The sequence below is a fragment of the Schistocerca nitens genome, chromosome 4 (genome assembly GCF_023898315.1).
Source record: "Schistocerca nitens isolate TAMUIC-IGC-003100 chromosome 4, iqSchNite1.1, whole genome shotgun sequence".
Classification (NCBI taxonomy): Eukaryota; Metazoa; Arthropoda; class Insecta; order Orthoptera; family Acrididae; genus Schistocerca; species Schistocerca nitens.
This window is the reverse complement of record NC_064617.1, coordinates 517,912,126-517,929,749: the sequence shown is the minus strand read 5'-3', so window position 1 is coordinate 517,929,749 and position 17,624 is coordinate 517,912,126. Positions and strand designations below refer to the sequence as shown.

At 38.5% G+C, this 17,624-nt stretch overlaps 1 protein-coding gene across 2 annotated transcripts in view; it reads right to left on the bottom strand.

Annotated features, from left to right (window-relative positions):
* LOC126251546 (1-phosphatidylinositol 3-phosphate 5-kinase) overlaps positions 1-17,624 on the bottom strand; it is a 437,758-nt gene that overhangs the window by 56,761 nt on the left and 363,373 nt on the right. For both annotated transcript variants that reach the window (XM_049952056.1, XM_049952057.1), the window contains 3 exons: positions 10,610-10,939; positions 10,294-10,455; positions 2,042-2,218 (listed from right to left, as the gene is read on the bottom strand). In XM_049952056.1, the coding sequence (XP_049808013.1) occupies positions 2,042-2,218; positions 10,294-10,455; positions 10,610-10,939 (669 nt within the window). The remainder of the gene's footprint in view (positions 1-2,041; positions 2,219-10,293; positions 10,456-10,609; positions 10,940-17,624) is intronic.

The window sequence follows — 17,624 nt, the reverse complement described above, 5'->3', positions numbered from 1 at the left end:
GAAACAAGGAGTAAAAATAGCATACCAATACAATAACTCTATGCACAAATGTCTAAAGAAGAAAGATCACACTGACATGTACCAAAAACCTGGCATTTACTAACTATAGTGTAACAGCTGTGATGCTCTAAACTTATGGCAGACCAGCAGAACTTTTAAAATAAGGTTTAAGGAACTCAAAAGAACATGGAAATATGGCACCAGCCATTCAACATTTGCAGAACACTGTCGGCAGGAAAACCACCAACCTATCACAACAGAGAAGGACATGAAAATAATCAGATGCAGTAACAAGAAACATCTAACCCTACAAGAGAACTTCCAAATCCAAAAAGCAATCATAGAGAAGAAACACATAATAAATGAGCAGACAAAAATCAGCAACCAGACATTATTTAAATTAATAAAACAAACTGTAGAGAAAGAACAACCTCCCAAGATACCACAAAATAATATCACAAACTAGGCAATATCTGCATCCAAAATCACGCAACACAGTACCATAGTAACGCAATCATTTACACACATAATAGTTAGGACATGTTAGTTACATTTAACACCCCCCCCCCCCCCCCCCCCACACACACACACACATACAGAGCAATAGCACATGCTCCCACTAATAACAAAACAATCAAGACACAAATGTATCCTGCAATAGCAAAACAAAGCACACAAAATGGCAAGATGAGAGTGGTTTTTCACAACCCACAAATGCGAATGTAATTGTTGTTCGTGAAAGCTGTGTGCTGAAATGTAGCTCATATATGTGAAAGAACAGGAAGAATGACCTAAGCAACACAAAGCCTTGAGTAATGATAATATAATTAATACTCTTTATAGTAATACGTTAAAGCATGTGAACTATTCATGATCCTAGGGGAAGAAAAAGAACTGTGTGTGTGTGTGTGTGTGTGTGTGTGTGTGTGTGTGTGAGAGAGAGAGAGAGAGAGAGAGAGAGAGAGAGAGAGAGAGAGAGAGAGAGAGAGAGAGAACTGTGAGAGGAAAAAAACCATATTGTTACACTGACCACTGAAGGTGTTTCAGAATAGAGCAAAATGTGTTTGTTCTTAATAAGATTTTCACTGCAGTTGCAAAAGGCATTATTTAACCTGTCAGCTTGTGTTTCTTATTGTTTAATTGTGTGTACCACTGCAATCGGAGTCATTATAAGAAATATGATGTGCAACATGGAGAGCCTTACTCACAACATTCCAAGAGCCCATGATGTAAAATGCTACTTCATCCAGTACACATCCCTCATAGAGAACATCGAGTTAAAATTAAAAAATTCAATCCCATGTAGAGGAATACCAAGTTTTTCTTCCCATTTACCATACGGAAGAAGAAGGGCCTATGATCTCAGAACACTATGTATCAAACTCTCCACCATGTATCACATGGTGACTTGCAGAGTACAGATGTAGATGTGGGTTTTAAAACAATGTCACAAACAAGTCAGAACTTTCTTATTTATTGCAGTATTTAAAATACATTATTTGCATAAAATCATATGTTTTTAACTATTAATACTGATGAATGGTGTTTTATTCCATTTTGGAATGAATCATGCAACATACGCATTGTTATTTCATAACTATCACATGCAACAATGTTTTTCCTTATTATGAGAAAAATAACTGTTATAGAGAATGTACAATTTACAAGCATAACAATTAATGAAAATCATGCAAATAATTACTTTACTTGACTTATTAACATTTTTGATTGTTTAACAAAACAAACACTCTCACTGTTAGCTGTATTTCATATTGACTCAGTTAATGTGCAAGGTAGAAACAATTTTTTTTTATAGATGACTGATTACCTATAATTGTTGAAACAGAACAATTAAACTAAGCATTAATGTATGGTTTAAACAAACATGACTAGAAAACCCATAATTAAAGCAAACCAGAAAATTCACACCAGCTGTGTGGACATGTTTATGAACAAAATGTGGGCAATCATAGCTTTCACACTTCTGTTATCAGTTGTTAGTTCTAGCAACCACAACATCATTAACATTCCAGTCCCTTACCCAGACCAGTCCACCGATCTGGCACAGCTAGGAAATAACGATGCATTGCACTTGTAAAGCGAGCACGGTACAGTTCAGGTGAAACAACAGTTGGAAGCTTTCCTTGGCCACCCAAAATGCCTGATGATTTCACCATAGTCTCCAGCTTCTTGTCCCAAGTGAATGTACGAATGTAATCTGGAAGAAAGGATACAAAACAATCATGAGTATTATTCCTGGTAGACAATGGAAAAAAAAATACCTTTCATTTTTTATGCAAGCACTGATAGTACAGACCACAGTTTCTCACTTTCATGTGTAGCATAGCAGAAACAATATACTTTTCATCCTGCATGAATGGAAGACTGACAGGAGTGAAGAAGTAGTAGTGCCACAATTAAATTTCAAATGAATGTAAAAGACTGCTGCCCTCCTTTTCAAATTTGACAACCATCCACCGTCTTCTATTCTTCTATGATCTTATATGATTATATTGATATTTTTGCACCCTGGATAATTTCTAACCAGCTTTTTAAGTATCAATCAATAATGAAGAGAAAAAGATAAGCTGCAAACAGATGAACTATTAAAAATACATAATACTCAACTGGTTGCTTTTGATGATATGCCACTGACAATTAAAGGGTCAAAGGATGACAAAATACTTGCTTAAAGGAACAGATCTCTTGGAAAATTTAACTCTGAAGATTATCTTTGATCATCTAACAGAAACGGTGATGGCGGTATAACAGTGAATGCTTGCATGATTTATGCATGTGATACTGATGTATAAGATAGGCAGGAGGGTGAAGGTGCTGGTGAAGGAGTGAGTGGGATGGGAGGAGTAGGAGGAGAAAGGTCAATGAGATGACTCTACAATTTAAAATTTGTTGTAATAATGCATTAATATTCAAAAATATAACAATAAATGAACAAAAAATTAAACTCATTAATCTGCTTTAAAACTGACTTTGGTTCCAAAAGGGATAAATTATGCTGTACCAAAAATTTTTGGTAACCTGCTCAGTGATGAAAAGTGAATCTGACTGGCAGCAGGGTTAGTTAAAAAATTAACTTTAAATGTTTCTCCTTTACAACTTTTCATTTTACATTTTGGACATTTTAAGTACGTAATATTGCTTGAAAATTAAGGAAAAATGGCCTATCAGTATTTTAAACCTATTGCAATAAGCCATAAAAACAGTTCTTCAGATGTAATACACATGATGTTCTATGAATGTGGGGTCCAAATGAACAAACACCACATGTTCACATAACAGATTTGACTTGACGGGCAAAAAATCCACAAATACACATTTACATTCGACCTCCAGTGGGAACCTAAAATTAACAAGCATTGAGGACACGGATAGGAACTGCAAATAGGTGGTGCTAGGTGGGAATGTGAATCGGCTGGGGAGCATGACGAGTTAATTCATGCTGTGTCCAGGTGGTACAGTGGTTAAGGCAACTGCCTAGTAAACAGAAGATCCCAGGTTCGAGTCCCGATCTGGGAACCATTTTTGCTCATCACCACCAATTCCACACAAAGTCCCAATGCAATTGCTATTATTAGTTCCTTCCCTTTCCCTTCTTTCTCCCCACCCACCTTTAATTTATGTAGTAAATCACAGTCATTATTTATACGTTAACTGCAAGATAACAGAATATATGGAACAGCATCATACTCTCACTGGCGGTTTCTACACTTGTTGTCAGCACTCAAACTCAGTGTGCAGAGGGCTCCAGGCTTGATTCCATGTTGGGTTTCTCTCTCTTTTTTTTTTTTTTAACAAACAAACACTCCCACACATGCAAATAGACACGCACACACTCTCTCTTTAGATGAAAGAATTTTATTTCCATGATTAGTGTGCAATGCTTGGAGTATAAAATATTAAACATTTTTCTCAATCACAATAATGAAAAATTATGGAAAAGTGACTAAGCCCAAGCCCTGTCACTAAGGGAAGAATAAATTTTAGAGCCTAAGCCTCACAATCAGCACAAGCTACCAACACTTCAGACTGTGGCAATTTTTTGGGTAAAATTTCTATCACTTGAGCAGTCCACTGAAATCTGTGCAGTAATCCAGAGGTAAACATCAGTCAGTATAAAATTCATGGTGGACCAGTGCCTCCTATCATACACAGCCTAGCATTCTACATAAAAGACAAAAACTGCTTCCTGGGGCGTTTCAAATTTAATTCCTATCCCTCCCCAAATAGAAATCTCCCTTGTCACCTCACTCTATGCTAAAATGTCTCATACACGACATACAGAGTGTCATTCAGCTGTCCAACACTACACCTCCCAATGTCTGCTTAAAAGTCTACCAAAACCATATTTACTGGGTCACACTAGCCAGTTTCATCTCTACCCTTAAGTTCTTCTCTTTTATGGGACAAACTTAAAATGAGTGTTCCAATGCATTTGTCATCACTAAGTGAAGGACTTTCACCTGGCATAAGACGTTATTTTCTGGTAAACATAGTTTCTATGAGAATGCAGGTTAACTGTTTCCAAAATAAACTTATCATTGTCATAAATCTGTTTTGGATTATATGAGACATGGAATGATATTTGATGGCAGAATTAACGAGGAGGACATGGTGAATCAGTGTCATGAAACCTCCAATTAGCAGTGTAGGAAGCTCGTGGAGATGGTATTCTCTTAGCAAAAAAGAAAACAGCATGCCAATGGAGTACTTATCCACATGAGTTAAACCAGCTCATTAACTGAAAAGGACAGCCACCATTACAGTTGCATAGATTGTGTTATTGTATAAGGGGGAATTTATTGTGTTTGTTAACTGGTACTGAGTTGGCCTAGTCTGAGGTATGTATTCCACTGAGTGGTACGTACGAACAAATCAACTTCTTTCTGTCTCCAGGAAAATAAAAGGGAGCTACTGAGCCTATGTATTGTTTATTTGTGAATTTTTACATAGCGGGAAAGAAAAAAAAAATAGTCAGGGGTAACACAATGATTATGGGAGATATCTTTATTTATGCGTTTAAAATAGCAGGAATTATAGCTGTTTTGTTCTTTTGCTGATGTAAGTTTAGATTTGGGAAGTATAAGCCAGACAGTGGGGCATAAAACTGAGTGACTCGGCATTCTTTTTACAACAAATTGCACGTTTTCCAAAAAATAAACAACATTCCCAAGCCAGATTGACATACAAATTTGTGTGTTCCTTGGAAGAACATAGTTTACCAGAAAAAAAAACCTCACAGTATTCTTCCAACAGGCTTAATGGACTATTATGGCTAGATTGAGACAGAGAACATAGATTCTATTAATTCAGTAGCTATTTACAGTATATGGTAAATGAATTCAGTTTTTGCGATACTGAAAATGCGGCCACCCATAAACATAGCAAATGTAATTTAGCCTGGAAAGCATTGATTTTGGTGTTTAGGAGAAGTCATTAGTTAAAAGGCAAATAAAAGTTGACATCTACAGTGACAGCAGTACTCCACAGTTTTAACAAGCAGGAAAGAAATTTGTGGGTGCTATTTAATTTGTATGGGTTAGCACTTTCACAATTTCTGAAGGTTCTGCAGTATTTAAAATTTGCAACCAGAATGTATGATGGTAGTTTGATGACTCTGGTAAATTTCTATAAAAGAACAGAACAAATCTGTTGCACCTTCATTGTCGGTAAGCTTGATTACTCCAAGGATCATATAAGTAATTTCAACAATGTACAGCAAACAGTTCATTGTTGACTGCCATCTGTTATTGTGTCGACTGCAATTGAAAATGGAGAAAACCGAGTTTCATGCTGCTGCTAAACATGGACTCCGTACCATCACTGAGGACCATTTACTTTTGGATTCACGACTTTAAATGTGGTCGGTCACATATCAAAGACAAAGCACACTCCCGCTGTCCAACTGAGATCACCATAAAGAAAACCATTGACAAAAACAATGCAAGAACATCAAATAAAAAACTGTGGAGCTGCTGAGACTGCAGGCATCTGAACTGAGTGAGAGTTTAATATTCTTTGCAGAGAATGGACTTTGAAGAAGCTGTGTGTGACGCGAGTGCTGCAATCACTCACGGTCAACCACAAGCGCATCAGTACAACATTTTGACACAATGTTTGGAGATGCTTGGTCACAATCTAGAAGACTTGTTCTGATTTGTGACTGTTGATGGAACCTGGATCCATCATTACACACAGTGTTAAAATAGCTGCCAAAACAAGGAAAAATGCTGGTGAAATTGCACCAAAGAAGGAAAGGTCACTTTGTCAGCTGATAAGGTGATGGCCACTGTTTTTTGGGACTCAAAAGGAAAGATCCTCATAAATTACTTTGAAACGCAGAACCATAACTGGACCCTATTATGATTCATTGTTGGATCTTCTGAAACTTGCATTGGTTGAGAGACCCTGGTATGGAAAAAAAGACTTTCACTAAGATAATGTATCATCCCACAAATCAGCAATAACAATGTTAAAAATGCATTAACTGGACTTTAAATTGGTTCCTCATTCACTCAGTTCACCTGACTTAACCCCCAAGTGCCCGTCTTCCTGTTCCTTAACATGAAACTTTGGCTTGGTGGGAAGAAATTTTCATCAAACGAGGAATTAATACTTGCAGTCAATGAGAAACTTGCAGAGTCAGGCAGAAACTATTTTTCTGGGGGGATGAACAAGCTGAACGATTGCTGGACCAGGTGTACCGGGTGATCAAAAACTCAGTATAAATTTGAAAACTGAATAAATCACAGAATAATGTACATAGAGAGGTACAAATTGACACACATGCTTGGAATGACATGTGGTTTTATTAGAACCAAAAAAATACAAAAGTTCAAAAATGTCCGACAGATAGCACTCACTTCATCTGATCAGAATAGCAATAATTAGCATAACAAAGTAAGACAAAGCAAAGATGATGTTCTTTACAGGAAATGCTCAATATGTCCACCATCATTCCTCAACAATAGCTGTAGTCAAGGAATAATGTTGTGGTCAGCACTGTAAAGCATGTCCGGAGATATGGTGAGGCACTGGCGTCAGATGTTGTCTTTCAGCATCCCTAGAGATGTCGGTCGATCACGATACACTTGCGACTTCAGGTAACCCCAAAGCCAATAATCGCATGGACTGAGGTCTGGGGATCTGGGAGGCCAAGCATGATGAAAGAGGCGGCTGAGCACACGATCATCACCAAACGACGCCCACAAGAGATCTTTCACGCGTCTAGCAATATGGGGTGGAGCGCTATCTTGCATAAACATCGTACTTTCCAGGAGGTGTTAATCAGCCAGGCTGGTGATGATGCGATTCTGTAACATATCGGCGTACCTCTCACCCGTCACGGTAGGAGTTACTGACGTTTTGCTGTCCAGCGCCATCTGTCGGACATTTTGTGAAATTCGTCTTTTTTTTTTATTTGTTCTAATAAACCCCCATGTCATTCCAAGCATGTGTGTCAATTTTTACCTCTCTATCTACATTATTCCGTGGTTTATTAAGTTTTCAAATATATACTGACTTTTTGATCACCCGGTATATCCCTCAATGGTGAGTTGTTTATGAAACAAACATTTTTCTTACTTTTTTCTTTACAGATTATCAAACCAACCTCATTATTGGCACAACAGTTTTTTTGTTAAAGAACCTACCTGAATATCCATGTTGAAGTGAGGCGTCTTTCAATACCACACTGCATGCACTGCAGCTTGCAGCAATATTTTTCGTTGTAAACTTAGCAATAGTGTTACAGTAGGAACTGTTCCATAGATAATTTTTGTGACATAAAACTGGGACAGTGAGGTGTGCTGGCCTGGATATAATCTGTGTGGTGGATAAACAACAAGGGTCAGTTTTTCAGCCAGCTTTGATGTGGTTTTTAGGCAGTTTCCCACATCCCACTAGGTGAATACCGAGCTTGCAGCAAAGTCCCACTTCAGTTACATTATTTGTAAACATTTAGAATACTCTTGCTCACTTTATCGCAAATAATACTCAACACTCATCCAGTGACATTTCAAAGATAAAACTGAAATGCAGCAGCATACCAAATAACTTCCTGTCACTGCACAGACATTATTGCTTACTGAATATTCTTAATTTGATGGCTAAACTGAAAATCCCTACATGGCAATTAATAAAAAGTTGTACAGGTGTTGTTTTGTTGCTGTCTATAGCACCATGGACAATGAGTTTCTAATCAAAAAATAATAACCGCAAAGCAAAAGAAACAAATGAATTTATTTATATGATTGCTACCAAATCTGGCCTGGTGCTCATTACATTATAAAATTAAATCATAATAAACTGACAAAGTGTTGAATATGAGGGACTTGCTAAAGAATTATGTTAACATGAATTAAAAAGATAAGCAGTGAGAAATAATTTTTGGCTCCCTCCTTTTACCATGGTTGTTAAAATGTAAAAAATAATACAACAATAGATACTGGAAACAGGATGGCTTAGTCTAAGCCAATCTTTTCACTGGTTGCACAGACGTTTCTTTCCCAACTTCCATAAATTCTGCTCCCTGGCTTGGTACAGTCTTACTGGCAATATTATTAACTCCCCGATAATCTGCTACTGCATATTTCCTTCTTTTTCTTGACTCAAATGTATCTGGCTCCCCTCCAATTCCAAATTTACCTTCCTAGATGTTGATCTCCATCTCACTATGGCTCATACGCAAACATTAACCAACTTCAAACCAACCAACAAGCTACTTTGACAGCTGCCATTCCTGCCCTGTCAAACACTATTAAAAATTAATCTTTGCTTCCATTATTGCTCAAACAAATGGTTTCCTCAGAGAGTGTCTAACCTTCTGTTGCCCCTCCCTCTTTTCCAGTCTTCCATCATCAATTACTCTTTCTACCTGAAATAAAATGTCCAGCTCCACTAACTGGGAGCACTGTTTTCTATTGGCAAAACTAGGAGTCAATACAATTAGAACAAATACATGGATTTAGTTCCATCTCTGAAATGTGTAATCAGCTCTCCATTAGTTGTCATAAAATTATCTACAGAACAATTTGTAGAGTAAGGCTGTTACTAAATTTACAACCAAAAATATTGCAGCGAGCTGTGGTGCATGTGGTGTGGTGTAGCAATTAGCATCGCTGGTTGGTTTGCAGTAAGTCACCAGTTCATACCCAACCACCAGCAATTGATTGTTGTTGAGTATTTATCATTTCTGGAAGGGTCTTGAAGTCTGTATAAAGAGCAACACTATCCATGCAGGAGTTCAGTTCTGTTATGGCTGTGAATGATGTCCATAATAAATGTGCTTTAAGTGATAAGAGTTGTACTTAACTGGTGACCCTTCCTTTGGATTTGGACTCAAGTGTGGTTACGACGTGATAATATGATGAATGTATGTATCAGGTACAGAGTGTAGTTAATATTTAATATTTTTCCCCACATCAATGCAGTGGTCTACAGATATTTAATATTGTGGACTTTCATGCACAACATTTAGCATGGAGTATCCTTAAATTCTTTATAATGAGATGTTTTATGATCATCCCTAACCTCTTCCATTCCAAAATACAAAGCTTGTTATCTTTTGGCAATGAGCTAAACTTACTTGTTGGATAATTTTTGTTCATTTAAAATGCTTCCATGAGAAATAAGGGAATTGAACAGTGGATGCTTTACAAAACTGTAGAAAAATTATTACTAATTTAGCAGTTGTCATAGTGAAATGGACAACTTTTCAAAAAGGCCTAATCTGGAACATGGCAAAAAATGGGGAATGTCTGGGGATGGTGAATGTTTGTTGGTGGAATTACTGAAATATCACTGAAGCAAGTGTATGTTGTGCATGATGTAGTCGATAATAGCACTGAATAATTTATAACATTTCGAAATCTCTAATTTCTTATTTTTACTTGCTTAACTAAAATTTCTTAAATCTGAAATGCTACAAGTTATGCTTAGCTTCCGAGTATAATGAAGTAAATTATGGACTGTGATCATAATCACTGTCTATTTCTTTTAGATTTGTAAGTAATTTATCACTAACACTGTGTTCACTATGAAGAGATCTGGCAAGGACCACATACTTAGGTGACTATCAGCTTGAGTAACCAGTCCTTTATATTCACCTCGTGCAACTGAAGAAAAAATTCTTCAATCAGAGTGGCTGCACAACATGAACACACAAGTTTTCACAGACATTGTACTACTTCTTTATAATACTTGTGAGTCTTGTCAAATATGTATATTGATAATATTAATCACACCATGATATATTTGGAGAATGAAAATACAAACCTATGATACCAACAACAAGTTCTCTCTTTTCTTGATCCAGTCCAACTAGTAGAGAGTAATCCATAACTGACTGAGAAGACAGGAACTCTGTGTCATTATTTATAGCTTGCATTAAGACTTTTTTTGAATGGAGGTGTATGTACAATGGAGAATCACATGCCACTAGAAATCAGAAAAGTATAATATTGTGAAATCATATTTCAGTGTAATACACAGTATTTCATAAGAAACACATAAAAATGGTAATGACAAAATCAAAGGGAGACACTTTGTGTCTTCATAAGTGAATTTCACCAATACTGGAGAAAGTACTTACTTTTCAACAAGTTTTCATCAAGCAACACAATTTCACCTTCTTGGTCTGTACTTGGATTTACAAGACGATTACGCACAGATCCTTTCAAATCAAATTTGTGTGTGACTAAGCGTGCATGAAAGAGATTCTCCATCACAAGCAAGTTTGAACGCAAGGCTGCATTTGTAACCGAGTTTCGGAAAACAACACGGTACACTCCAAGAATTTTTCCAAGTAATGTAGGCTGGCCTGAACTAAGGCATCGAGACATGTATGCAAAATAGTTAGGTGCAAATTCAAGAAACACTTGCATCTCAAGCCGAGACATCTCTTTCAATATAAATCGATCATCTGAAAGTTTTACAAAACACACATTAAGAGTTCGTACACACATAAGTTTTAGGAAACATAATCATTATAAATTATCTGTCATATCTAAAAGTAGTAAACTGCTTCTAAAATCCATGCTAAATGGTTCATACAGTTAGATTTATTATCTCATTTGCAATCCATCTGTATCTTTGAAATCTAAAACAGAATTGCAGGAAACAAAACATGCTAATTGTCTCAAAGCTGGAATACAGATTAGAAAGTTCAAACAATACAAAGTTTAGGTTGGAATATCAATAATATTATGAAAATGACATATTGTTACTCACTGTAAAGATGATGCATTTGAGTTGCAGACAGGTACCACAAAAAGACTGTAACAGTCTTTTGGTTGTGCCTGTCTGCAACTCAACATGTCACCTTTAGAGTGAGTAGTAACCTATCCTTTAAATGAGAAAGTTCTGCTCAGGTTCTATCTCAGATGCCAACAATGAGATAACTCACTGTCAAAAATCAATCCCCACCTTGTGTATTTATTAACACTTTTACCAACACAGTAATGGTTTTATTGTAGTTACATCAGCAGCTGTTCCACTCTTCACTGCAGGTGGTTCACTTGTGTCTGTTGTTACATGCGACCAATTTTCCTTATAAAATTTGTAGTAAGAAGAGGAATCTGAGTGAAGTAGGACTTTTGCACCTAGTTAACATGAATGACAGATTGGGATGAGCTTATAAATGAATTCCCTGGTGGTGTAAGTATCTATGAACCATCTTCCAGTGAGCATTGTGACTAACAGCCAGAGGTAGACAACAGTAAATGCAATTAATCTGTCAGCACACGGACCATGCTGTCAAACATCAATGCTGAGTGTGCCGAGTTTAACGTGCTGCTGAATCCTCAGAAATGATGTGACTGTGAAAATGGTACATGGGCACTGATATGGTGTACACGATTACAACACACTCCAGTGGCAGTTGTGGGATGTTTCTAGTTTGTAAATCACACTGTTTATGAAACGGGTGTGTATAAAATTCTTATGTTAGTGTCATTAAAATGCACATTTCCTCCACTGTTCATATGCTAGTCATGTTGTTCTGTTTTAGTACACATAAATAAAAACTTAAGTATCTGTCGACATGTTTCAAGGCAAAAAGGAAAGCACCATGTCCAGTCAATAAGGACACAGGTTTATAAAAGTTTCATCACAAATAGTGTGATACAAAATAGTTCTCCACATAAAAGATAAACATTATATCATCATTCTCACATTTTAGTAAGACCCTAAGGTCATTTTTACTTGATCACTGTTCACATTCAGTAGCAGAATCTTTGAATAGGTGAATTACAAAACTTAAAAGAAAACAGGGAAAAATATGTTACTGCAAGTAGTGCAAGCTGTTCTGTAGATTAAGCCAAAGAGTGCACTTATATTTACATAACATTGAATGTTATGGTATATACTCATATTGAACTAAAAATAAAGTATCAGAACCTATTAAAAATGTGAAAAGAAAGAAAGAGGAAGAAGAAGATCTGGTGGGACACAAACCAACACATCATCACACACCTCATTAGGAATCTGTAATGCTGCTCGCTGTGCTAAACCAACCACAAATGTTTCACACCCAGTCCTAGAACTTTAGCATTTCTTGAAAGTTTTAATTGTAGCTATGTTATTAACTGAAATTTAATTACAATAAATTGTACCAATGACAATGCATTTTTGATGGATCCTCAATGTACCGTTGCCTTCAAATGGCATACTCTCATATTATGCAAGTTACAGTAATTATTTTGCCACAAACATTGTGTTTCTTGACATTTTATTACAACAAATCACAGCATTAATAATGGGATTTGGAGAGATTTTAATTTGCTAGTGCTCAGAAATGGCAGATATGCGTATAGGCTTCAACTGAATGATAATATGGCACCTCACAACTCTGTACTGAAGGGAGATGGCATGCTTGTGATGTAGGGGGCATTCTGCCATCTCACTGGTCAACATTCAGATGCACGTTCAGAATATCTGACATGCTGGATACTGCTGGATAATGCTTGGAAAGACTCCATTCATTGAGTAGTAGTAGTTCCAATTAAGACTTACAAAATGTTGGCACCAATTCACTTTTTTGATTCTTTTTCTTTTTTAGCCTTTAAGAAATCATTACATTAATGGCTGAACAAACAAATGTATACGCAAACCAGGAAACTGAAAAACGTGGGAAAAGAAGACCAACCAGCCTCTCGAAGTGGAAGGATACAGCTGTTGTTGAAATGAAAGTATTACTGAGGTTGTTGCTGCACTCTAAAGCTGTTATTGTGGCCTTTTCATCTTTTAGACAATTAATTGCAATACACTGGGCAACTCTATAAAATTAGGCTAGTTTTGGTCTGTTTTAATAGCATCATGAGCAATAATGATGTTCCCAACAAGAAGCTCTGCATTAATGGAGCAATGGTTTCATGATGTGGTTGTCTATTTTCCATGTAGCATATGAATAACAAGAAACCAAAGTGTTGTGTGAAACTGAATGTACTATGTAAATCCAATTGCATAGTCCTCAAAATATTTATGTACTACTACAACTCAGAGGCAAATGCAAAGATGGAATTGTTTTACACTTGACAGGAGCCTATCTGGACAAAACATGTTCATTTTATAGGACAAAATTCATAATTCTGTAGAATAATCCAAGATTGTTAGTTACTATAAAACAAACAAAAAGGCACATACTATCGGAAAGTACTGGCAATGTAGTTTTTGCAAGCAGAGAGACATAAGGGAAGACCTCACTATTTCCAATATTCTCTTTGCTCAAATGGTTGAAGTTCATAAGTGAAACAGCAAAGTTTCCAAGAAACCTAATGTAATCAGAGTGTACAAAGTGGCACGTCAAGAATTGATTAATTACTTTCTATTACTTAGCTCTGCAAAAACTATTTGATGGTTGAAAAATATTGCTCTGCAGGTTATGGAAGTATATGAAGTGGGATCCATTTAACATTAAAGTAATGGGATGGTGTATCACATATCTATTTTTTAGAAAAAAATGTATTGATAGGAGTAAGATATGTCACTTAGAAGAAAACTAGAACAGAAGGCAGATCTCACTATTTAGGGACCACATCCACCACTGAAAAGATAATATGACCAACAAAGCTGTACAGTGTGTACAATCCACAAAAGAATCATCATGAATCACGGTACTATTGTCTGATTTGTGAAGAAGAGTTAGCTCTGTGTGTAAGAGAATGCTTCAAGACTTACCACTAAATAAATCAACTTGATTTTTATAACCATCTACCTCTATATTATCTGCATTATATGCCCTTTTAAATTACTTGCAAATGCTATGTATTTGCTATGTGCATTTTCATACCTAGCTTTATGTAAAAACTCATTTTATATGAGTTAATTACAGTTGGTGTGATGAGTCGGACTGTCAGGTACAACATAAACTGTAGTTAATAATTAAATTGTTAAATAAATCAGCTCTTCATTAAAGCCTGTAATCTATCACTAAGGTCTGATAGCATGCACCTTGTGAGATATCACAGCAAACTACCTGACATCAAGTAACAGACCTCACAACCATGTTAATACCTTCTTTTCCCCATTTCCATGTCATTCCCCTTTCCCCTACGCCATTCCTGCCACAATGGACCCCTGCACGAGTTCAGAAAAATATCCCTTTCCCTGGCTAAAACCTAGTACCATACCCCGTTTCTTAAATGCTGCCTAAACCTTGGAATTACCCCCCCCCCCTCCCCCCCCCCATCCCAATGGCCTAACCACAAAAATTCCTTTCTCTGGATCCCATCCCTCTTTTCACAATGACCTTCACCTTTTCAGATTCTGCCAGTCCCTGGCCCTCATAGACCTGGTACTCCATGGCACAAGCATCCCAGGACCACCTCTGCTCCCTCTGAAAGATACTGCTACTGTTCAATCCCTGCTACACACACACATCTATGAAATTTAACCCCTTGCTCTCCAGCACCAGGAGGGGCATTCCAGTCACCAACTCCATAAGTTATCCAATCTACTGACCCATCCTACTGCTTCCTTGGGGCATCACTATCCAACCCCTGTTCTACCTACAGCGTTCCTTCTCATGAGCCCCTCACAGTGCCCAGACTCTGTCTAGGTGACCTGTTCAATGTGCCACATCTCCCAAAACTCCCTACCAGCACGCCACCAAATCCAGAGTCAAAGCAATCCTGTAACACTTGTTAATCTTTCCACCAAACCCCTAACTTTCAGTCCTATCCACAGCCCTACACCCATATTTAACCAGGCTGGACTTGTCAAAGACCTACTCTCCCTTTCCCAACCCCTCCAATGGAAACATTTCTTTGCCACCAATCTTCTTCAACCAAAGCCAACCTAATCCAACACTGAACCTGCCTCTCCCAGTTCATACCACCATTCAACCATGATCATCCCCCATGTTTCACCTAACAAACTGCTGGTCGCCTCCCAGGAATTCCTTACCTCCAACTTGCCCTCATCATCCTTAGCCAGGTCCCTTCCTAAGAACACCAACCTTTCAGCAGAGGAGAGGCCAGCAATACACACAAAAAAAAAAAAAAAAAAAAAAAAAAAAATCCTAACCTCCAATCCCTGCTTAAAAGCCATAGGAGCTTTGCAGAATCTATCCCCTAATTTCCCTGCTCACCCCTATGACACCCTACACACCCACCTTCCAAATGGCCCTCAAAAGTCACAAACCCAACAATTGTGGCTGGTAATTGGTCTTCACTGAAATAATTTTTGATGTTATTACAAACACTTATAACCAATTGCCTGTATTCTCCCACATCAAAGATACCAACCATTTCCTTCACTGACTCTCCACCATCCCCATCCCCTCTACCTCCTGGATCCCTCCTGGTGACTGTTGATGCCAACTCACTCTACACCTACATCCCTCATGCCCATGCTCCTGCTGCTGTTGAACACTGCTTTTGCCGATGTCCTTCAGACTCCAAATGCACTACCTCATTCCTCATACATCTTACTAAGTTTATCCTAACTCACAACTGCTTCTCCTTTGAAGGGAAGTTATACAAACAAATAGGCACAGCCATGGGCAGCTGCTGGCACCCTCCTATGCCAACCTGTTTATGGGCCATCGAGGGGAGATCTTCCTTACCTCTCAAAGCGCCAAACCACTAGTCTGGTTCAGGTTCACTGATGATATCTTTGTGGTCTGGTCTCAGGGCCAAGACCCTATCTTCACTCCTTCACAATCTCAATACCTTCTCTCCTGCCCACTTATCTGGTCCTCCCTAACCCAGTGTTCCACCTTCCAGGATACTGACCTCCTCCTCTCTGATGGCTCCATCCACACCTTTGTCCACATTAAACCCATCAACCAACAACAGTACCTGCATTTCGACAGCTGTCACCCCTTCCACACCAAAAATCCCTTCCATACAGCTTTGCTCCATGGGGGCAGCATATCGGACAAGAATGCCCACTATGCCGAGGGTCTCACCAAGGCCTTTATAGACCAGTACTAAACCGCAATCATATCTCCCAACCGTCCCATCACCCCCAAGAAACAGTTACAAAGGAGTGTTTCCTTCATCACCCAATACTACTGTAAACTGGAATAACTGAGTCGCATCCTTCACCAGGGCTTTTGCTACGTATCCTCATCCTCTGAAATGAGGGACATCTGCTCTGAAATGAGGGACATCCTACCTGAGATCCTTCCCTCCCTCCTAAAGTGATGTTCCATTGCAAACCCAACCTCCACAACATCCTAGTCCATTCCTATGCCACTCCAAATCCCAACCCCTTGCCACAGGGTTCATATCCCTGTGGAAGACCCAGGTGCAAGACCTGTCCAATCCACCCATCCAGCACTTCCTATTCCAGTCCTGTCAAAGGCTTACCCTACCTCACCAGAAACTGGGCCACATGTGCAAGCAGCCATGTCACCTACCAGCTCTGCTGCAATCACTGGACAGATTTATATATTGGTATGACTACCATCTAGCTGTCCACCAGGATGAATGGTCACCCCCAAATTGTGGCCAAGAGCAAACTAGATCACCAGTGGCATGACATGCAGCTACTTCACTACCTTAGCCATCTGGATCCTCTCCTCTATCACCAGATTTTCTGAACTGCACAGATGGAAGTTATCCTGACAACACATTCTCTGTGCCCAAAATTATACCAGCCTCAAACTACGGTAACACACCATCCAAACACTCTCCACCCAACACTCTCCACCCAGCAGTTTCCACCACCAATGTCCTGTAACATGCTCCCAATTCTTGTCTCCCACCCTGTTTGTGTGCTACGCTCTGTCAATATATCCACTCATGTTTCCCCTTCCCAGCTCCTTTCATTTTCACTTCCCCCACAATCCTTGCACATCCCTGTCTCACAACCTCCTCCTGATGCTGTGTCTGTTGGTTGTCAGTCTAGGCCCTGCATACTCCACCAGACAGTGCTCCCCCTCCCCCCCCCCCCCCTGTATACTGCTATTCCTTCCCCTTCCCCTTCCCTGCCCCCTTCAGACTGCTGCTTCTGTTCGACATGACAGTGCATTTTGGTCCAAACTGCTGGAGGTGGTGGTCATATATGTGTGAGGTGTCCTTGCTTGTGTAGCTGAGTGTATATGTGTTCCTTTTCTGATGAAGGCTACAGCCGAAAGCTAATGTGCAGGTGTCTTTTAGTTG